We start from the raw sequence: 25,254 nt of genomic DNA, 5'->3' as shown, positions 1-25,254 counted from the left end.
TCTGGATATTCTATGATTGGGTACATTTTGTCTTGGTAGTTGTCACAGTTTTTCCTTGTATTGTTTGGGGAGGTGGGTTGGTAAAACTGTTTTAATTTGCAAGTACCTGTATTTGCTCATATAAAATCAAAATAATAGTCATCTTCCTCTTTCTAATAAAAATAATATTACATTAATAATACATTGCTACCCATATATGATGTTACTACTCTGAAATGGTGACTTGTTACTTATTTTAGGTCATGCCATTGAACCATTCCCTCATATTATAATAATAATGATAATAATAATAATAATAATAAATATTTTATGGGGGTAAAACAATTAAAATATTATTCTTCCTTGTGAACCGTTTTTTACTCATATACAGGCAAATAAATAAAATACAGCTGGGGGACAAACATGATACAAAAAAAGTATAATTGATTAGTGTTCACACAGCAACAAAGTGTGGATTCAGCACACGGAGCATTATGTACACCAGCATTCGTGATTGAAAAGTTTCACACACATGAAAGCACAAACACACATGTGCACACACACACATTATATATCATATACATGTTCAAATTTGCATCAAAGTTGGCCATTATATATCATATACATGTTCAAATTTACCTCAAAGTTGGCCATTACTGTATATGGTGTAGACTGTCTTGATATGGGCTTACAAAGAGTGTCTGATTCACAGAATTAGGCATCACCTTATCTGTTCATTCTAGATTATAATGTACTGATCTAGTTTTAAAATGGCATTTAAATCATGTAGATGCAGATATATATATACACTTTATATGTACTTTAAAGTGCCAAAGACCTCTGATCAGGTGTGGGAAAAATAGTTTAAAATGTTACTAGGTTTGATTGCAGAAGATCAGTCTGCTGTGACAAGTGTTATTGCACTAACATATTGAAATGACCTGATTTGGTACCTGTGAACTAGAGGACTTGCAGATAGTCTCATTTAGGGATGGTCAGAAGGAGAGATTATGATACTGGTCAGATATCCCTGACCTTCATTTTCTCTGGCTCTCATGAGTGTAGAAAGGTAATAAACATCTTGGCATTAAATTCATCTGTCATTCCTTCTGTTTGCCGCTCCATCACACCTTGGTTAAGCTTCTATTTTATGTCAGATAAAAGATGAAGGGAAATGCATTTGTGTTCTGTGAACACATTTCTGGATTTTTTTTGTGTGTTACAGAACCTGCTTATCATTAGACAACTTGGTGTGTATTTTGAGTATGTTTTCCGCTGTAGTTCTATACTTAGGAATTAATGACTGTGGAAAAGTATTTGTGGATTTTTACACATTGCAGTAACCACTTACAGACCATTATGTGGTGTAATTATACCTTTCTTTTCCTTCATTTAGGTGACTGCAGCCATAAGTAATTCACACGTATTTCACTCAGATAATCATGTACTCTGTGCTTGATGGAGATGTAAAGCTGATCTTGAAATGTCAAGTTTTAAATTAAAAAGATAGGCTGTTATGACCTGTTTTGACTGGTATGGTTCAGAAGGGCAAGTCTTATAGAATTTATCAAAGAAAGAAGGGTCAGGATTTAGGTTTAGGATCATTTACTTTGTACACATAACAGAAATGGCAACAGACATCTAAAAACCAATTTTCTGGAGGTTAAAGAAGCAGGTATAATTTGAATGATAGGTATATTTCATCTGCCATTTTTTACAAATACATGTGTGTCTAAAACATCCATCTTACCTACTTCAGATATACATGTACACATGCTTGTCCATGAAGACAACAACCCTAAGGAGATGTATCATTACATGGTTGTACTGCATTATAATTTATAGGAAATCATGTATATTTCATCAGAAGAAGACATGCTTGATTTATGGACTTTTATTTTACAAGCTTACTACTTGACCGTAAGCACACAATACAGAGAGAGCAACATTATCCTAGGAAGTACGCATTAATAGGTTTCCAGGAATGTGATCTAGTTCCTATTTTAATAGTAAAATGAATGAAGTTATTGCATAAAGTCAATTGGCCATGGTAGGTACATGATAAAAATTATAATGTGTATAAAATTGAATTGTGGCACGAAATCAAGAAACTGGGTGAAATGTATATGTACATCATTACAGATCTTCATCTACATATGGCAGAGTGCTTTTCTCAGGACTTTTCTTTACTGATCACCATATCACCTCTGTGCATGGATTCGAATGTCAGTCTCGTCCAATGTGGGTATTTGAGTGGGTCATTGGTTCTTCATGTTTTCTTCCTCCACCAAATATACTGGCTGCCATGCATAGCTAGTCATACACTGAAAAAGTGGTGTTGATCCAACAAACCACACCTTCATTGTTCATTAGGGAGAAGACTTTAAGTATACAACACATATTTAACTTGGTATATTGTCTAGCAGTCATTAAATCAGACCTTAAGATGAATGCACGGTATTTATGCAAGTACCCAGATTTCCCCATAACAATACTAGGAAGAAAGTTTAATAATTCACTTTATTATATACTTAAGTGTGATATATAAAAACTAATTGGTGAATAATTTTCTTTTTTTTTCATTCCCTATATTTTCACATGTGAAAAATGTGTGTTTTTACATGTGAAATATAAGATTTCCCATCTTGCCACGTGATACTTGATTGTGTGTGCCTACAAAGGTTGTATCTGCAACAACACAAAAGAGTACGTTTTGACCTAGAACAAATAAACAGAAACTGCCTTACATTTCAGACAAAGACAATAATCTTTGATAAAGAAATTTGATCAGATGCTGTTCCTGTCTCACTGTAGTTATTTCCCCTTACTTCACAACAATAACAAAAACCTGTGATGCTTGGGTGAATCAGACTTGGTTTGTTTTCAGGTAGGGTCAGGTCATTTACAAAATGGCATAAATTTAATTTGCTGCGACAAATTAGGTCAGCCAGATTCTCGGCTTTCTTAAGTCCGGTATAACTGTATGATCAGGATATAAAAGAAAGGTGAATTTATGAACAGGGTCGGATGTGGGAGGTCGTGGATTTGAACCCTGGGTGAGTCAGACTTATAATAATGGTACATACAGCTGCCTTGCTAGGTGCTCAGCATTAAGAGGTTAGTGTTAGGACGGGTCGGATGGGGTGGGACATCATGCTACATGTCTGTGGCATGATGTCCCAGTGTTAGACATCACTATAAACTGTCAAACTTGAGACATCATAGCGATATGACTGAAAAATTGTTATAGCTACATTAAAAATCCTAATCACACACACACACATGAAAAGGGGATTTAGGTGTGTGTTGTGCCAAAGAACGAGTTTACTCTTCTAAACTTCAATTCTCACCCAAATCTGGCATATAATAAAAAGAAAATGTTATTTTCCTATGTTAATACCAGATATATTTCATCGTGTGGTACTTTGCTTCTCATTAAAATATCATGTTTTTGGTACCACAAGATGAAATATATCCTGTACTAACATAGGATAAGGGAAATATCCTTTATATTATTCAGTCAGTTTGTAAATATATGCCCAACTCTAAAGCAACAATCTGTTTATTTGATTTGAAGTAACAAATAATTTTAACAGTCATTGAAAGAGTGACAAATCTTTGAGTATAAAGGACAAGAAATGTGTGTTGGGTGTTGTATGTTATCTGTTTCATCCACCAGTTTTGTATACAAATTATGTGATGATAATCTTACTTTTGAAATAGACTTTCAGAACTTTCATATTGTTACCAAATGTAAATAATTTATTCTTCATAGTTAAATTTTTCAATGCAGGATGATATTTTATGTTTTATATATGTTTATGTTTTCACAAATGCCTGTGCATGTATTCCAGGCTTGATAATTTGAATTTTAAAATTACTTATTTAGTGTCAAGCCAGATTCTTCACACCATGTTGTATATGCTGTATATATTGTACATTAACAGATAGAAGGCCTCAAGGTAGATTAGTTCTGTAACTAATTCAGTTACCTTCTCTGAATAAAATCTTAGTATTATTATTATTGTTATTTTCATCTTAACTTCAAATTCCTATTTTCATTTTGTCTTGATCTTGCGGATTTTTCTGACCTATAGTGCCAGTTTTTAACAAATTGGTAAATTCAAAACATTGACAAGTGACAACAGTACCTTTTAATTGCCAACAGCTGATTCATTGATACAAACATATTTCAGTCCTGCATCATATTAACAGTTGTCATTCTAAAAATGACCAATTATAATAGTGCTTATGCATAGTCACTATAGCTTACTGAAAACCATTTGATGCTCGGAGCATTTCTTTTTCAAGGATCTCATTTAATGTACTTGTGTTGAATTTGTGGTCAGAGAAAAATTGCTTGTTGATTGTGCTTCACTAGGTTGCAAGAAATATTTGTGTTAAATATATCCTCTCAGTATAGATTTTATTTACTTGTAACTCCCTCTCCCTTGTAGAAAATTGTTCTTTAAGGAACACACACACACACAGAGCTAGATCAAAGGACCAGAGGGGGAAGAAATGTCTTTCCCTCACCTTATCAGAACTTTCAGGTTCCTGTCTTGCAAAGCCCAAGGGTCTCACTGCAAGATGGAAGAGCACTCCCAGGCTCCAGGGGATTATGGGATCAGTCTCTTCAGAGACAGGGAGGCCCTCCAGAAGGAGGGATTGAATGCTTCTGAATGTTTGAGGAGTGCATCACTTCCCCCCGTGTAGCTTGTCATACCCTCCCATGAGGAAGGATCTGCATTGCGCCAAACACTTTGGGGGGACCCTGCTCAGTTGAAGGCTTGCTCCATACTCTTCACAGTGATGAATCAGATGAACATGGTTTTCACATATCTGTTGTGCCTGATGATGCTGGTCATGTCATAATAATCACTGATTATTCACCAGTCATTACTCAGTGGTCTTGTGGTATGGAGATAGATATCAGACTGAGCCCCATCCCCTGCTCCAATATAATGTCACATCATATTAAGGCATATGAGTCTTCCCATCAGCATCAGACTAGGGAACTGGATCAAATCGGTATCCACACATTTGCTATTAGCCCTGCGAATCCTTATGGTATTTGGGACCCACTGCCTCAAGGGAATTGGTCCATTATGCCTCCATGGACTTCTGGGCAATGAACATAGAGTAGAGCTGATACTTTGGGTTATTGTTGGTCAGGTAGCATCAAACAGTAAGGCTGGATGAGCTAGGGGCAGTGGTGCAGAGTACTCCTGTTTAACCTCTGCCCCTGGTGGTCATAATGATAGCCAACCACACATCTATTCCAGGTGTACTAGAGGATGTCCTATCTATCCCCATTGACTTCAACAAGTTCAGTGTTGAAACAGCCTCATGTGTACCCATTAGTTACTCTCAGTTTGATGAGAACATCTGGTTCTTTGATAAGGCCATCCTTACCTATAATTTCTTGGAATTTTAGGGAAAGTGATCTGTCATTGTTAGTACAAAAGGTCTATGTTATCATTGTGAAAATTGACGTTTATTAAGCTTCACTCGTCTGTAGAAAGACAGTCACTAAAATCTTGTGCACAATTTCCACAACAACAGTGGTTATGCATTCCTGACAAGAAATGAAGCATGGTTATTTAAAGTATGAAAAATCTTCATATATATTTATCAGTTTGTCATAAAGCTATACTTTTTCCTACTTGTACACAGGAAATATAGCTCATTCTCCATTTCATAGACAACAGCAATTTACCATGAACAAAAGCAATGCCTGATGCAGCCATAATATCACAACACGGTGCAGGCTATGGACAGTCATTCCCACAATTTATAAAATGTGTTAGGCTATTACTGTGAACTTGTACCATGGGAAAGCCAGGGGAATGGATGTCAGCTGTCTGCCTGTGTTCATATTAATGTTTGGACAGTTTTGACATGAACTATATCTGACTTACGAAAGATTTATGTGGTTTTGTCTCTTTCTCAAACTGCACATTTTTCATTGCCAACCCACTTTGCAAACCTTGAGCAGGGTAATCAAGTGCTTCAGTTTCAGTGTCAACAGTGTTGTTTTCAGACGGTAACTTAACTGGGTATAAATGGACTTGAACCAAACTGGGTATGTATGTGTATTTATAGCAATGAAACTTTAGTAGACCATTTCTGATAGGCAAATAAACTGTATTGGGGTCCCTAAACTTTCTTAGCTGCACTGATTCACCTACACTGTACACCTTGATAGTCTCATTACACAGGAATTGATGTTGACCCTACACTTTCATTTCTCAATCAGGCCTTTGATGAGTTCTTTCACATAAGAATGACTCTGAAGGCAAATTTAAGATCATTATATAATACATTTAGTTTTTCCCTCATTTTTGAAGACATCCAGTGCTTTTATGTTTATTAGTGGTAAAATGGACTCTGGAACTATTATTCTAAATGATGCAGCTGAATGCAATAAATCAAACTAATGCAAAGTATGCTTACTTATTAGAAATGTGCTCATAGAACACAGATACCCTGCCTCAGACTCTTGCACACAGTTTGACCACTGAGAATAACACTTAAAAATATTTAAACATCATCGTGCCACAAACTAAAATGTACTTGCATCTGTATGTTGTTACCACATTACACAATTTTAACACTACAATTTGTTTAATGCTTTTCTTGGCATTTTCAGAAGTTCAGAGAAGCGGAAGGAAAAGTCAAGAGATGCAGCCAGAAGTAGGAGAGGAAAGGAGTCAGAGATATTCTCTGAACTTGCAGAACAGATACCCATTCCATCCAGTATTCGAAGTCAGCTTGACAAGGCCTCAGTCATGAGACTGGCTATTGGCTTTCTCCGTTTAAATACTATCTTGGATGGACAGCATATCAAAGGTGATGCATTATTTTTTGGTCTTACCTGTTATGTGATTCATTTTATTATATACTTAAGTGTGAAATATAGAGACTTAATGGCAAAATAATTTTCATATTTTTTTTCATTCCTATATTTTCACTTGTGAAAAATATATCCTAGGGCTTTCCATTACATTTAAAGTTGGAGGGTAAGTTGCCGTGGTAGGCAGTTGGTTTGGGGAACCTTCCCCCGATGGGTATATAAGTTGTTTTAAAGGTTAATCAACCAGCTTGTGGCTGATAATGAAAGCCCTGATATCCTTTTATTTTCGCATGTGAAATTATAAGAATTTCCATCATGCCATGTGATGCTTGTTTGTGTATGCCCACAAACTTTGTACATGCAGCAACAAAAACAAGTATTCTTTGAGCTGTAACAGTAAATAGAAACTACCTTACATTTCAGACATGGAAATTAATCTTTGATAAAGAAATTTGACAAGATGCCATTTGTGTCTCTCAGAAGTTATTTCCCCTTCCTTGACAACAATAAGAAACCTGCTGTGTAGCGTTATTGAATCGGATGTGCATTGTGTTCAGATAGGGTCAGATAGTTTCCAAAATGACAAAAATGTTACTTAATAGATAAGGTCAAGTTAATCTTGCCGCCAGTTTAGTTAATGCATATTAATATGATCAGGCTTTAAAAGCAAGGTGAATTTACAAAAAGGGGATGGATGTGAACATGTTGTGCTGAAAAGTGAGTTTAATCTTCTAACTTCTGTTCTGGAGCAAGTGTGTTATGTAAGAAAAAGAAAATTTTCTTTTCCCACCATAATGCTAGATATATTTAATCTTGTGGTACCAAATATGATATTTGTAACTTGTAACTTAGCCACTTTTTAAAATATCATGCTTTTGGTACAAGACACTAAAATATATCGGGTATTAATGCAGGAAATGAAAATATCTATATAGAGAATGAGCATGAATAGTGGTAGGTAAAATTTTTATTTTTTTGGCTTTATGGTAAGTGAAATATCTAGCAGCGTACAGAAAAAAGTCAGTTTAAATTCTGATCCTTGCCCATTTTCTCCATATACCTTGTACCACTGTCACTGATGATACAGTTCACTCCATCATCATTTTAAGGCTGTATATTCATTCTGTAAAAGCATTTTTCCAAACATTATGGGAGTAATTAACGTCATTTTAATATTACAGAAGTATTGATTTTTTCCACATTTTTCTCTATCTGCAAAAAAGACATTTAGGAAAGAAAGAAAAAAAAAAGACAAAGGGATATGTAAAGTTTCATCATGGTTTCCACATCTGTGCTTTTGTTTCTAGACTTTCATTGATCAGTGGAATCACATACAAATAAAGGACCACCATTGACTAAATCACTGTTTTTTTTTATAATCCATTGACTTTGCTTTGTATATTTATTTATCTACCTTCATGTTTTTTTTACTGTACCAATAGATTTTAACACAAAAATTCAGAGTTACCTGTAATGTGTAAGTTTTGTTGGATTGTAATATACTGACATATATCACTGATATTACTAGTATCTGATACATTGTTGAGGGTCAGTCATGTAACTGATTTGTCTAGTAGATTGGAGATATTTTTCCATGGAATTCATTCCTAAATACTTTGGGTCACATATAACATGAGTTATGCAGTCTGCCACATAATTTTAAAGAAGATGGATGCATTATTGTTAATACTTTGAAGAATTTCTTTTGAAGATTAAGTTGGTATAAAATTTTATGCATTAAGTTTCTAACATCAAATAGTTACACTGCGATTCTGTATGTACAATGGATCCAGCGCATCTCTGACCCTTGCATGGATTGGACATGCCAACTCGACAGTAAATAAATTTGGAAAAATAATGCATTTTAATAATGTGCTTTAAATCTGTAAATATCCCAAAAATAACCACTTTCATTTGGGGAACCTTATGTGCATGAAAACCATATTCCAAATAGTTTGAATTTTAAATTCTTTGTTTTCTTATTTTTCATTAGTCATTTATTCATTCATTGACTAGAGATTCTGAAAGAGGCATTGTGCACCAGCATGTATGTATAGGTTGCATTATTTACCAAACTTTTTTAATGTGTACATGGTTTGCATAAACCAAAATAATGCCATTTAATCTAAACAATTAGAAATGCATACATTTCAACTACCACATGTACTTGCTTATAAGACATGTCCAGCTGCAAACTGCACAGACACAGATCTGCCATCACATAATGCACCAGCAGATCTGTGCAGTTTGTTAGGAGTTATCAGTAGAACAAACAGTATAGACCTCTTTGATGCAGTAGTACATTATGTTACAGCAGATTAGGATCTTTGTTGTTTGCAGTTTGACTTGTAAGGAGTCCAGAAAGTATCTATTAATTAGGCTTATGGAGTGGCTGTTACAGTGTGTGTGCAGTATCACATCAGCTGGCTGATTGTTTCATTTGCTGTATGTCTTTGTCCTCTTCTGAAGAGAAGGTTCAGTTTGTAAGACATGCCTTGGTTATTTTCAAGTTTACTGTTTTTGTAGAGGTTTACAGTCGGTTAATTGAACTAGGATGTTTACATGTGTAATTGTTGTGACCTTAGTATTAAAGGTATGTAAATTACAGATCTGCCAGCCCTTAGAATTTTGCTGTAAGTATTACAGAAATGACCCTTAAAATATGGAATTATGGAAGAAAATCACAAATTACGGTAATGCAAGAAGAATAAAAAGAGATTATTCAGATTCTTGGGGAAAAGTTCAGGAAGGGCAACTATTACGTTTAGTTGACATCATGTGTTGATTTGACATTGCCACGGTTGACATGAATTTTTTAAAAAGGATTATGTGAAGTTGAGACACATCAAGAAGCCATTAAATACGGGGTTTTAGAATTGCAGTTTTTGAAACTGTACTGGAGGTAATTAAGGTTCAAGTAAACTTTACAATGTTTACCAAAGCTGCATCAGTCTTGAATCACACTTTTAGACTTTTAAATAGGTGTTTTCCAGCTTGACAATAGCAGTACATGATATTTGGTAACAACTTACTGATAACTGATCAGCTTATGAAAAATTATTGACTGCCATACTGTGATGGTGTGATAAGGTTGTGGCAGGTCTGAAATTATTTGGCATTTCTGTTTAGCACATTGTTAATAATATGAAACAAGTAGTTCATGAACATTGAATTAATCCTAAAACTTGATTACTTGTAATGTTATTGTGGAGATCATTAAATTCAGGAGTGATTATTTCATTATTTTTGTTGTTGTTCTGTAAATTGTATGTTGAAAAAAGAAGCTGTTTCATATGGAAGTTCGCTAATGGCTAATTTGTGTATGTTGTAATATAGAATGTTTTTAGTGTAGAGGGTAGGCCCAAACTTTACAGGGAAAATAATTTTATTGGTCAATGATGCCAAAGGAAAACAATGGCAGAGAGCAAATGCTTTGCTTAATGATCCCAAATTTTGTATCAAATTAACTACATCTTTACTGGATAGAAACACGCTTGCTTGGCTTGATATCTTTTACATAGCCTTTTTTGTCTTTGTGTTATGCATTAAACATTAAATATATTTGGGACATGTCCTGGTCTTTATTTGTAACATACTTTGAACATGCTGTTAGCCATCATGTCTATGTCCAGCTAGCAATTTGTAGAAATTGACAGAGCTCATTAATATGCACAGATATCACATCTGATATATTAGATATCACATATCTGATATGTAAACTAGGTTGGTATATTGAAGATATCATTCACCAAATCAAAGGAAAGTTGAGGCGCTATTGTGTGTGTGTGTGTGTGTGTGTGTGTGTGTGTATATATATATATATATATATATATATATATATATATATATATATATATATATATATATATATTCATATAGTCATACAAATAATACTATCATACAGACTTGAGAATTTTTAATTTGTACTCTACGGAGATTCAAACCCAAGTCCATGGGTAAACAGCAGCTGTCTCCTTGCCTGCACACATTAGCTTATATTCCCTCACAACTAAGCACACATCACCAAAAAATGATGTTACTCAATCAGTATTATATGCACTCGTGTGTAGTAGACATGCTCGCATGATGACCTTCTAATTAACTCTTTACCTCCTGCAAGTACTTGCTGCCCTGCCTACTAAGCCTGATAAACAGCCTGCCTTCTAGCAGCTGTTTGTAGGCTGAACCCCAGAGCATCATAATGGCTGCCTGAGTGAGAGCTTCTTGAGTTAGTGCACATGCTGTCTACATTTTCTATATCAATCTCATCCCATGCAAACTATGTAATTTAATTTTAAAATGTTTTTTTTAACACTTACTAATGTTTTGTGCCACTTATTTCCACCAAAAAGTACATATAATCCACAGGAATCAATGTTTATATTCAGATATTTATAACAAAAAATATACCAAAAGATATTAGCTTGTGTTTATAATGTATATTAGATTGTTTTTCTTACCGCTATTTTGCACAACATGTCCACTCTTTTATTACAGATTTGGTAATTTTTTATGATACTGTCGGAAGCTCGTAAAAAGAAATTTATCTCCTTGCATTTTCTTCTAAAATAAATGTTGGCCCTGAAACTGCCATGAAGTCATCCACGTTTACCAGTCTCACGTGTTCTGACCAGATTTGATCGTCAAATGTTTCATCCTCGGATTCAGATAAATCTGAAATGTCAGGTGTCAAAAGAGGACTTTTACTAATGTCCTATCCTTCATCTTGAATCTGATTCAGATCAATATCATTTGCAATGTCTTCAAAACTTTCATCAGAATCATTGTCGGAATACATGAATGTTGCCATTTTGTTTTACTGTCAAAATTGACCTCATTTTCAATAGAATTTCCCGCTTATATGCTGTAAAACTACTAATAGAATACGTTCATCATTTTATGTAAGGTCTATTTTCATTGGCTAAATATTTTTAAAAAGAACGGATGTTTGTAATTTCAACCAATATAACGCTTTAATATGAAACGTGTATATGCATATCTGGGGTTTCCCAACCCTTGGCCAGAAACACATGTATGAGCCAGCCGGAACAAAGAGAATATTAATAGCAGCTTGTATATATGTATATGCATCTTGGGGGTTACAAGGCTTTTTTATTGTCGCATATATACATCAGCAGAAGCTAAAGAGTTAATTCTCATGTATCTACACTGTCATTTTGGTTCCTATGAAAGAAATCAAGGTATATAGAATTCATTATAGAGAATTATAAATATACACCAGACAGAACAGAAAGTGCTATCCCTGGATACCTATAGAAGATTGCTTGATAATAGTAGGCAGAAATAATATTTTAATAAAAAAAATACTGTCATACATTTAGAGAATTTTTGATTCGTACTTGACGGAGATTCTAACCTAGGTCTTCGGGTAAACAGCAACCATTGCCTTGTCTGCACACATGAGCCCATATTCCCTCATGACTAAGCACAATCACCAAAAAGTTGATGAAACTCAATCGATGTTATATGCACTCATGTGTAGCAGACATGCTCGCATGACGACCTAGTAATTAATTTTCATGTATGTACACAGGCATTCTGGATTTCTATGAAAGAAATCTATAAATAATTCTATATACCTTGATTTTTTCATAGGAATCCAGAATGACTGGAGTAAAACATCATTTTAATCCTCAGAATTTTGATGAATGTGTGAGTTGTGTGTGTCAATAAGTACCATTGTAGACAGAGAAAAGATAAAGGATTTATTACATTATTAACAATGACAATATTTTAATCCATTTCAATTACATTCATTTCATATTTTGATTAGAAAAATTTGGTATTTGTTTCAGCTCTAACAATAAAGTTAAACAGACACTGAAACACAAGTCCACTTTCAATCCCTACACAACAAAATGTGAGAAATGGATGCTACTGATGTATGCAAATCCAAACATGCTTTGGCTTGTCTTGCTGTTATTGAAAATGTCATAATTGTTTGACTTGCCAGAGAATGCATTATTTGCAGGTGTTTGTCATGGTATAAGACAAATTCTCCTGCACCTTTTTAAGTTTCCTTTGCTTTAGCCTTTCAGCTGATTTAAGCAATTAAATGAAAATATGAAATTATGAGACAACAGTTCCCATTGACCTTTCTTTTGCTTATCCAATTTCTTGATACTTGTAATGAATTCATTCTTTTACGGTCCTGCAGATTGACCTTGCTGTTTAACATAAGATTTTGTGTTGATTCCGACCATTATCAAAACTAAAGGTCAGATTGGTTTCAAGTTCACCTTGCAAAATGTTTTTTTGAATGCCATTACAGTGTTCATTGAGCTCTAAAATATCTGCACAGAAATACAACTATATATATATGTGTGTGTGTGTGTGTATATATGTATATGTGTGTGTATGTATGTATATATATATATATATATATATATATATATATATATATATATATATATATATATATATATATGAAATTGTTCAAATTTGTATAAATTATATTTCTTTTCAATATGTCCAAAAACATTTGTGTATTACGTCACTGCTTTTTGTTTTGTTGATTAGCCTGGTTCCTGGAGTAGCATGTAGTAGTGCAGTGTGACATTTATTTCCTGGAACAATTGTCTTTGTCTAAACTCTGTTTTTGCATTGTTCAATTAGTAAAATAGCTGTGATTTCATTGCATTTAATAGCGACACTTTTCATCCTTGAGGATATCTCAAAGTACCAATCCAGGAGTTCTCTATAACTTGTTTCCCCACAGTGGTTCGTATCTGTGAAACAAAGCTCTTTATTTTACGAATTATTCATTTTTGCTTGGTTGCTTTGCTATCTTGGATCTTAGTTATGACTGAGTAGGTTAATTTAAAGTAGAGTAATTGTATTAGTACACAGTAACATTTTATAAGTGTTCCATTGATCAGCTGGAATGATTTCACCTGTTATACGACTGTGCCACTAGATCTTAAGCATGTAGGATTTGCATGACTTTTAACTTTTCTTTTATTCCACCTCCTTTATTTGATTCAGAAGATGTAATTGACCTGATAATATGAAAGAGGCTAGCTTTTAATTCACTGTCACAATAAACAAATGCTTCCATTAGATATCAAAACACAGTCGGTACTCAATTTGGTTCCCATAGAAACGCTTGCAGACATAGCTGTTATGGTAGATTTACACATTTTAAGGTTAAATAGAAGAGGAGACATTGCTTTCATGATGATTACACTTTAAAGGAACTAAATGAAAGAACTAATACTCAAATTTCACTTGACAAAAAACATTTGAATTGGTATTTAATAAAGTACTGCCTCCACTAGGCGTAAGTGACATTTTCATTGATAGAAATTTCCTTGAATAAGATTAATTACAGTATACTAAGAATGATTTTTGGAACAAAAATGTAATTTTTTTTATGTCTTCTTATTAAAAGTTGATAATTTCATAATATTATTAAAATTTCCAGGTTCTATCTACCATTTTCGACGATAAAATGAGCGATGTCTCAAAGTTTCAGTTACCAATTTTTATCATGATTTTCTTCAAGTTGAAGAAATAGGGATCAACTTTGGGGTATTTTCTGGTTTTAAAAATATGAGATCCATGCCCGACCTGGCGTTATAAGTGGCTTTGTGAGTTTTCAGGGCATGCATTATCGAGGGAGGGGTTTGTGTGTATTTTTCTTAAAAACTTCAGTTCTAGGTCATGTACTTAGACAAAAGTTCACTTTGAAGAAAAATTGGTTTGCACAACTATTGTTCAGGGTAAATTCCTTGAATGTACTTTGTGGATGCAAGGTTTATGTAATAAAGTAGCCCATAGACTTTGGACTTTATAGGTGAAAGCCATGGTGAATCTGATTAAAAAAAAGGTTTCTGCACAGTCAAGATTTTGACCATCACTGAGACCATACTTGTAATATCAATCATCCACTACTGGTGTCTACTTAGAGGACTGTTACACATATGGCAGGCATATAATTTACCATTCTTGGTACAATTGTTACACCTTGGGATGAGGCTATTGATGGGAAGGGGGCATGTTAGGATTGGGAGTTTGTAACATAGGGAAGATGGGGGAGTTATTTATCGATGAGGAAAATGTAGATGAGGCAGCATTAGTTAAAGTATTTTGGTGTATCATTGCAGAGAATGACAGGCTGAGAGAAGAACTTGGCATGGAAAGAGCAAAGTTGAACTCCCTGTGTTCGAAAGCCTTGGATGGATTTGTTTTTATAATCTCCAAAGAAGGAGATATTGTTTATATCTCAGAGGCAGTCAGCAGGATACTTGGTATACAGCAGGTAGGAATATATATATATGAAGTTGCTGTAGCAGCTTACTGATACGCTGAACTCACCACTAAGTATATGTGGGTTTGAATCCTTCCCAGAGCAGCCTGACTAATGGCCACTGTGGTGTGTTTCTGGGCAAGGCACTTTACTCCAAAAGCTTTGGCATGATATAACCTTTCAGATATTGAGCTAGTCTTAAAACATTTACCCCTGGTTATTTTTGTCTGAAATTATAGTAGGAAACATTTTTTATTCCAAATTCCCACAGTATCCTACTTTTTGCAAAGGTTAATCGGTCTGTCTGCAGTTCATACCAGTCGGCCTTAGATCTGAGACCATAAAGTCTAAAATCTGGACACAAAATCAGATTCCGACCACGGGCAGATTTTGGGTAGATAAAAATTGGGTCCAAAAAATGAGGTTTTTCCCTCAGTATTTTGTAGTGCAGCTAGAATTCCAGATTGTTTGGTATCATGGTAGAGCTACATCTGTCTACCTTTCTATAATACCACCCACTTTAGTGTATCATACATGACCTTGACACTACAGGGCTCGGCAGTAGGCTACTACCTCCTGCCACTTAAACTCATCACTAGGGGTTAATGTGTTAAACACGAATTAGTCAATAATGCACAATTGAAACTTCATAACCTGGCTTCTATTTATCAGTTGCTAGGATGGGACATATTGAGTGAGAAGATTTTACTGAATTTAGTTGCCAGTAACTCAGTTCATTTCCATATTCAGATATATACATTTTCATTTAAATAGTTGAAGTTCTTGTTTCTTTTTTTTTTTTAAATCTGAATTAAAAAGGTCCTATGGTGGAAAGTGCTTGAGTAGAGTACAATTCTTTACAATAAGATCTTTAAAAAGACTGTAACTGGAGATGTTTGATAAATACTGTAAAATCAGGAGTAAGCATGCACATAAAATAAGTACATACTGATTTTTTAGTAGGTCCTGGAATCCAATTGGAAATTGAATTCAATGAACATATCCTGGGAACCTCCTTGAAAATTACTTTTTTTTTAATCATAAAATGTATCTGAATTTGATATTTAAAAAAATGAATTAAAAAATTTTGATAAAGGAAAGCCATTATTTTCCACTACATCTTTGCAGTGAACAATTTCACAATGGACATTATATTATGTTGGTAGCCATGTTTGAATCTGATAATGTTGAAATTTTTGCATATGTATCTTCATCTGCAGTATTTCATCTTTAATCAACCCTGAACTCGTCTCTAACGATTAACTACCATGAAGATTTAGTTCAAAGCATGATTGATGTTGAAAAATGTTGCACCAGTAGCATTTTTTGTGTTGTTTGCATAATGATTACATGAGACTTCATATGTACCGATTGGCAAGAAGTTCAGTGGACAAAAAAATAAGTGTCCTCATATTGTTCTTAAGAGTCGAATTCTCAGTTATTTTGATGCATGTTGCTGATTTGAAGGTGACTACATGATAATTGTTAAGTAAATGGATATAAAATAAGTGTTCACAAATTCTTGAGTTGTGAACATAAATCATTACAGTCTTGCTTTAATTCTCTTTCGCTCTCACTTTAAAATGAAGCTATTTTCAAACATGTTTCTGTTTATCCCTTATCTGTCTATACACATGTGCAGTCTGCTTTTGCTCTTCCAACTATATATGCATTGTTACTCTTTCTAATCTACATATCTGTCTGCATTCATTGTTTACATTTATATCTTTAGATAACTTTAACTCTCAGCATATGGTTGTAAGATGCCAATAGATACAAAGGAAAGAAAAGTTTCAATAAATATAACATGATTTTCTTAAAAGATGCAATATTTTTTCTTATTGTTTTACACATTACATAAGTTGGGATATTATGTGTGATATGTTGGAATATTATGTGTGACATGTTGGGATATTATGTGTGACATGTTGGGATATTATGTATGGGGCAGGCACAGATTTTCCATGTGTACACTCAATTTTCCAGTCACCTTGCTGACTGACTTTTATATAATTTGTAAATTCCTGCAATGTGGGTTGAAAATAAAAGCTTATCATTATATTTTATTTATTTTCAAAACATTATTGTTTAACAAAATTAAATTACGGTGAAGTAAACAAGTATATTTAGTTTAAATAAACCAGCACTATTACTGTACATTTAATGGGTGTTTTATTCATCCCCCACTCCCCTCGGGACATATAAACATGCATTTATAGAACATAATTTTTTATCATTCTCAATTTACTACTGTTCAGTACATACTATGTTTGGCAGTTATAAACCCCATGTTAAAAATAAGATTGTTTTTGTTGGTTTTAATGGCATTTTGTAACATACTATTGGCTATATCATGTAGAGGAAATAGGAACAAATTGATTGGTTGTGAGGAAGCCAATCCTGGGTGGGTATCAATCCCATGGCCTATGGATTACTTGTAACTAAGGTGCTCTGGAGTTGAGTTTCTGTGGTTCTCATGCTACAATAAAGGAGAACTGCATATGGATTTGAAAGATGGGTGGAAGTTTGAGACAAATTGACTCTCTTGATAAACATTTTGTCCCTAATTGTGTGGAAGTTTGAGAAAAAAAAAATCAGTGTGACCCTTTACCTTCATTTGTGCATCAGAGACCCCCAAATTTTTAATTTGAAACCCCAGTTAAGATACCAAAGATTTTTTTAATACCCCGTCTGACCCCGAGTTTTGGTGCCAAGGTGTTTTTTGATTCAGTTTTGCACCCCTAAGGGATAAACTGTAAAATTGACCCTATAACCAAACATTTTGTTCCTACTTGAGTAGACGTTTGAGACAGTTGACTCTGTTAACCCCAAATAAGTGGAAGTTTGAGACATAAATTGACTCTGTTAACTCTAAATAAGTGAAAGTTTGAGACATCATTGACTGTTAACCCCAAATAAGTGGAAGTTTGAGGCATAAATTGACTGTTACCCTAACTAAGTGGAAGTTTGAGACACAAAATTGACTATTAACAATCATTTTACTCCAAATTTAGTATAGTTTTGTTAAATAGATTGTCTCTATTATTAATCTTTTTGTTCCTAATTAAGAAATTTATTTAACTGTACTCATTGTTCAGCCTGTTATTTGACTACAACTCTTCACTTCTTTAAATTAGTCTTTATGAAATATGCTGCTGATTGATGTCAATTGGTGTGAATATTGAAAAATGGTTTACATTGCACTGTCATTAAGTGTATTTAACAAATAATTGAATATGACAGTCCCTGGTTGTAAAAACATAAAGCTGATGATGATAAAAGGTTAGCTGTTAAATTCTAAATTATTTTAGTTTTGTTGTTTCTAATGTTAGACGGGAGATTTTTCTTTCCTTCTTTTTTTTTTAAAGAGATAATAGTTGAATATTTTCGTCTAAACGTTTTCTTGATCCAAACAGAGTCTGAAAAAGGAAACCTAAAAAAGCTCTTCTTCTGTGCAAAGTGTAGTTTGATTGCAGTGACATTGAATCATATTTTAATTGAAAATATGTGTAAAGCTGTTGACACTTTTTTTCTCTCTACAGATTGACATCATGGGACAGAATCTTTTGGAGTTTGTTCATCCTTGTGATCATGACGATATCCAAGATTTGCTTTCACATAAATCATTCAGTTTGAAACCAAGCCAGATGGAAAATCGCAGCTTTTTCATTCGTTTTAAATGTACTCTTACCAGTAGGGGACGAAGTGTGAACTTGAAATCAGCCTCATACAAGGTTAGTTGCATTTGAGAGACTGTCCATTTCCTGCTTCACTTCCTGCTCTGAATGTTTGTTTTTTGTCTGAATCTTAGGCTACCATGGTAACTAGCTCGTAAGTGAGGGTACCTTGGTAACTGACTGGCAAGTCTTGTAGTAATGGAAGGCTAGGTCAGATTGTCAATTAACCATGGCCAGATTATAGATGAATGGCCCTTGCTAAAAGTAATCATAACTGATTCTGAAATGCTTATACAGTAATAACTCCTAATGAAAAATATCGCCCAGTTAAAAAAAATGCGGGGGGGGTCATAGTGTGTATAGGTGCAGTTTCTGAGACTAATATTATTTAATGAAAGATCTGTGTGCATTAAAAAGAAGAGAAAAAACAACAACATAATATCTATATTTACTTATACATATTAAAAAGAAATGAAATTAGCTGTTACACATGTTGTGGAATAGGGGTATAATTATAACATTTTTTTTTTGATACCATGCATACTTGATTATGTCTGCCATCACTTAATGTTTCAGCATATCTGGGTCTATGATTTTTTTATTTGGAGTATTGTAATCTGGAGAAACAAAAACAGATTCTGTTCTGCTGGTGCATTATGCAAGGGCAGATAAGAGTCTGTGTCATTTGCAATTGGACTCCACTTGTATATGGGTATATATGGTATGTTTTCATATAGAGCATTTCCCTCATGATAATACCAGGGTGAAAGCCTAATAAATTTATCAGAAAGTTTGTGGGTGGGTATTATCAGATAATATATCATTATTGAATAGTTGGTATTATCATATAATATATCATTATTGAATAGTTGCCAAAATACTTTACAAACGGGATGACTTGCAATCAAGCAACTTTCAGTACAGATAAGCTTGGGCAGCTGACATCAAAGCATCATCAGTGACATAAATCTTTTAATCCCAATTAAGCATTATGTAATGATAGCAGCTGTAAAGATGTCAAAATTTTAGGAAACGTCGACCAGGTACCCATCATTCTTAATGATGGATTACCTGGTTACCCAATCAAAAAGAAATTATATTAAATGTGAACCTGAACTGCTTTGCTGTAAGATCACATATGCCACCCCCACCCCCAGTATAAGCTAATTATTACTAATAAGAGTGGCAAAAAGCACAATCTGAGAATAAAAAGAGTAATCTACACATGCCATAATTACAGAGAACCATATGAAAAACACGTATATTTTTGCTACTTACCTGGATCTGGATTTAGTTAAAATTCTTGTCACAAATCGGCTAAATCCATGTGGATTAGTCACAGATTGGCCAAATCCATGTGGAATACAGTCACAAAACAAAATGATAAATTAATTATACACTACATTCACTTTAACAAGTTTACATCACATGTTTAATTTTGCTGAAAGTCCACAAATTTTGAGTGCTGTATTACATCACTGTCAAATTCCTCTTTCAAAATATGTAAAATTCTATTGATTTGTCCTTTTCCTGATGCAACATGTTCTTCAGTTAAACAAAATCCCTCTCCGATAACATTTTTTAGTCATAGAACTTCCATGAGTCACCTTGATAAAGCCTGTTTCACTTACTTTTTGATACCATGTTTTTAATATAGACTGGTCTGTGCAAGAGGGTGCATCAGGCGTATTGTAGATCTTTAAGCCTAAAAGGGGACTGAAAAAAATCCTTATTGTTTTGGCCTTATTTATATATCTTATTTATTACATTTTTCCTTTCTTGTTTTGTCATTAGGTAATCAAATGTACCGGTAAAATGGTAATGCCCCGTCAGGAAGGAGAAAAGAAAATATTTGAAGAAAAGGAGGAAAGGGCAGAATCCTACCCATATCTGGTTGCAGTAGGAGAACCCATTCCTCACCCATCCAACATTGAAATCCCCCTGGACTGTAAGACCTTCCTCAGTCGACACAGTATGGACATGAAGTTCACAGATTGTGATGAAAGGTAATTACCATATTGTACATGTACATAAGATTTATATCTTGCTTAACTAATGCTTATAAATGTCTTGACTCATCAGTTTTTAATCTTGTCAAACGTTATTTCAGGGTTCCCACGCTATCAGGAAAAAGTCGGGAGAGATGATATATTTTGTCATGACTGTGAAAACTCCTGCAATTTTGCAGATATTGATGAAAGTCAGGGAAAATCCATTAATTTTCCGCCACCACTTGACACACAAAACAATCACGTAATTGAGTAGTAACTAAACTGATCGTGAGTTAAATTTATCGAGTTCTAACCAGAATATTCAGAGGGTGCAGTATTTGTCATTTGGGTGCTTGCAGTAAACATATATGCTGAGTCAGTCAAAATGCTCATTGGATTAGATTCATCTAGTAGACTTTTATTTTCAAAATCAGCTCAATATCCGTATGTTTCCTTACGTGGAAGGTATGAAAACCACTCTAGCATCACAAAAGGCAAACATTGTGGTGGCTAAATTTAGCCGCTTACCAGATGGCCTAGCAAACTTTAAATGTTGTTCGATCGAGTGATACATGCATGAAATGGATCTGAAAATGTCTTATTTTCTCAGAAATTTTGAGTATTAAGATCATTATGTCTTTAATTTGCTAAAAGACAAGATAGAACTACAGTGTTGATGAAACATGACTTGGTACTTGTGACTTGCAATTACTAGTTGCATGAGTACACAAACCTAACAACCCACATTTGCAAATGTTATAAAGAAAAAATAATAAAATATATTAAATGGAAGTCGTATACTGGTTGTAATAATAATAAAAAAATGAAACAACACAAAATTTTCAATATTTATATATTCCAAGAACAACTTCTGGAGTTTTGCTTTATCATTGGACTACCACGTTGACGTGTGCCCTCTACTTGATAAATCAGACTGGCCTGATTGCTGGTTTTTACAAAAAGTATCTGATTTTCATTTAATATAATTGAATTTCTCTACAACAACATTAAATTGGAGCTTGTTGTTGATATCATGTGACTAATTGATATTCGATGTTGTCGTCTGAGATATGTGAAGTGACTTGAAATGCAAAGTGCGAGTACAGGGTCAGGTTTTATCAGTGCTGTAGTTTTGTCTATTCTGTCAGCAGATTAAAGAAATAACGATTATAATACTTGCCATTTTAGAGAAAAGAAATCACTTTTCTATCAATTTCATGCAGGTAGAAGTTAATATAACATATGTTTAAATTTTCTAGGCACGCTGGTAAGCGACTGCCATATGTTGCTACTGCACTATGGCAGCAAAGTCCAAATGTTTGATATGCAATTGCAACAACCCCACACTCAAACCTAAATGTCCAAATATGTAAAAAGGGGTGAGAATATGCGGAAGAAACTGGATTAGAAAATGGGCTGCTGTTTGTTTTAAACCAAATTTGTAGTCCAAATTGTTGAATCTCAGAACTGAAATGAGAAATCGTCATCCCTTGCATTATATATTAAAAAATGATTCAGTCCTCTGTAGCAGTACCGGTTTGAGGACTGGTTTAACAAATTACAAGAAGACACATTGATTTTACAGAAAATTCAGGTCTTGTTTATAAAATTTTGAAGGTCTTTTGTCAGAATGTAAATCAACCCTTTTGAAAATATTTTTTAAACCAGATCATCTTAAGGAGATCAGGTTGTTTGAAAAATCGTTTGGGATATTATTGGCACAGATAAATTCAGGGTTAAACTCTCTTCGTTATAAGACAAGGTTCTAATTGTTTGCATTTATTGTTTTTTTTTTCATACTATAATAGAAAATGTTTGGTTTCTATAAGATGCATATATATGTATGTGTGTGTGTGTGTATATATAAATATATATATATATATATATATATATATATATATATATATATATATATATATATATATATATATATATATATATTGCTATAGAATTCTTTAGAATTAAAGGTTTGAAAGGAAATAATAATTTGTGTTCATTATGTTGTTCCCACTTAGCAATATAATGCAGGTCAGCAAAATAAAGTTAGAATTTGTTTTTTGTGCATTGAAATGACTTTACATGCCAATTTATAGGAATATAATCAAATTTGTTTCATGTGATACATTTTGTGGTTTTGTACATGATTATCTTTTCTGGCTTAGATGTTTTGGAGAGTCTTGAAAGAGAACCATGTTTAGATTTAGAAAATGCATGATTTATAATTTTAAAATGTTCTTTAATTGCATTCAGTAATGCCTGGTCATATGTGAATTTAAAAAAAAAAATTTCATCCTGGAAAACCCCTGGAAATGTATCTTTAGAAAAGCATGGGAACCATGTTATTATTATAGTAAATAATAAAGACACACACACACACACACACACATTCTCTCTCTCTCTCTTTCTCTGCGCCTGTATTTTAATTACCGTGCATCATGGATACATAAATGCTTTATGATAAATGAATGTTGCGGTTTGGACTTTCAGTATAAACGTCAAGTCACAAAAGTGACTTTAAAGCTTGTCTATACAAATTTGTGGTACGTAGGCTGTTGAAGCCCTAATGGTGATGGCATTGGCATCATTGCATATAAAAGCATTTACTTGTGTATGCCCTCATTGAGTATCAGCTGTTATATCTTTATAGGTTCTAGGCAACAGTTTTGAGTGGGTTTAATGTCACCATTCCCCAGATGAGGAGCCAAATTGGTATAAATATGTTCATTAGCCATACATCCTTCATCAGGTTTTTGCATTTTAGCACGAGTCTTTAGCACACTGTATAAATACTGTTATTCCTGCAATCATGAAACTCTTGGAGGGGATGCATCTTGGTAAGTACTGCACCCTAATCACAAATATAGGTCACTGTGACCAGTATTTCAACCTTCGCTGACATTGATTAAATTGTACAGTTTTTGTTTATTTCTTAGCTTCTGTTCATGATAGAATTACCAAACGATATGATTGCATGTATCACTGTTAGAATGAAGCCTTTACCACAAAAGAAGGTCATTTGACATACATTTCAAATTTTATTGGATACATTCCACATTTTTGGGGGTTAGGTTGAGTATCTGTGTTATGACCAACTTGTTTGTTCACATCCAATATAAATACTTTTATATTTAGATTCATGAAACTTGGAAAGAAGATGATCATCACAAAAGTGGGTCACTGACTTGTATATCCATCTTCTGTCTTTGCTCAGATTTTGTGTTTTAAGTTTATTTCTCAAGTTCTATTCATGACCGCAGGCATCTCTATTAGTATCATATGCTTCTCACAAATGAACATAGCTGTGACCTACATCTTACATTTTACTGGCTTGGGTTTAATTCCACATTTAGCTCATGACAGATAAGTTTTAGCACCATTATGATATATTTAGATTCATGAAACTTAGTGAGAGATTGCATCTTGAGGAGTACTACACTTTCATCACAGAAGTAGGTGCTTGTGACCTATACTTAGGCTTCAATGACATTTATTCATTGCTGTGTTTTAAATTTATTTTCCATGCACTGATCATGCTAGAGACATTGAACTTGATGATTGTGTGCCTCTGTGTTCGCACGACACCTATACCATAGATGAATGTCACTGTGAGCTACCTTTCACATTTTGCTGGCTTGGTTAAGTTTTGACATTTAGCTCATGACCAAATAGGATTTTAGAACCCTGATGATATATACTGTTATCATTAAATTCATGAAAGTTGGTGAGATATGTCTTGATGTGCACCACACCCTCACCATTGATGTAGGTCACATTGACCTGTATTTTATACTATCATCAAACAGGATGGTTGTATGCATTTCTTACCACAGAAGAATGTCACTGTACTGTACATTTCACATATTTTTGCCTTTGGTTGCTTTAACAGTTAAGTCAAAACAATTTGTTTGCACCCTGTGTACATACTGTTATAGTAAGAATCATGAAATTTGGTGCAAGGATTTATTTTAATGAGTATTACAACTTCATCACTGAAATGGTTCACTGTGACCTATATTTCATGCTGAACATACTTGGTTTCAGTTTCAAGCACTATTTATACTACATTCATCAAACTAGATGATTATATTCATCCCTATTAGTACTACAGCCTTATCAGGTTCTAGCTAAAAGGATCATTGTGACTCATATTTTCACATTTCACTATTTTCACATTTCACTGACTTCGGTTCAGTTTGCATTTTTACTGTTTTTGTTGTACTCCTTATACTAGGTGCAATTATACATCTGTTAGTACCATACATGTACCAAGAAAGGTTACAGTGACATTTATTTCCCATTTTACTGGCATAGGTTAAATAGTTGCATTTAGCTGATAACCACATATATTTTTGGCATGCTCTGTGCATATGATCTGGTATAAAATCCTGAAACTTAATCTGCCTCTTTATGATTACTACTTCTTTATATCAGAAGTAAGTCTGTATCAGCCATATTGTTTTGTTTAACTGACTTGGGTTACAT

The 25,254-nt window shown here is 33.8% G+C and overlaps 1 protein-coding gene across 4 annotated transcripts in view; it reads left to right on the top strand.

Moving 5' to 3' along the window:
• Nucleotides 1–25,254, top strand: part of LOC149804698 (hypoxia-inducible factor 1-alpha-like) — a 107,378-nt gene that overhangs the window by 11,708 nt on the left and 70,416 nt on the right. For 2 of the 4 annotated variants that reach the window (XM_089943156.1, XM_089943166.1), the window contains exons 2-5: nucleotides 6,632–6,831; nucleotides 14,962–15,116; nucleotides 18,647–18,838; nucleotides 20,576–20,787. In XM_089943156.1, the coding sequence (XP_089799282.1) occupies nucleotides 6,632–6,831; nucleotides 14,962–15,116; nucleotides 18,647–18,838; nucleotides 20,576–20,787 (759 nt within the window). Of the gene's footprint in view, nucleotides 1–2,900; nucleotides 3,036–6,631; nucleotides 6,832–14,961; nucleotides 15,117–18,646; nucleotides 18,839–20,575; nucleotides 20,788–25,254 lie in introns of those variants that run through there. The other 2 variants (XM_089943174.1, XM_089943147.1) reach the window with 2 other exon arrangements.

The sequence above is a fragment of the Sinohyriopsis cumingii genome, chromosome 2, assembly GCF_028554795.1.
Source record: "Sinohyriopsis cumingii isolate HCF-2022 chromosome 2, ASM2855479v2, whole genome shotgun sequence".
Classification (NCBI taxonomy): domain Eukaryota; kingdom Metazoa; phylum Mollusca; class Bivalvia; order Unionida; family Unionidae; genus Sinohyriopsis; species Sinohyriopsis cumingii.
This window is presented reverse-complemented; position numbering and strand designations above follow the sequence as displayed.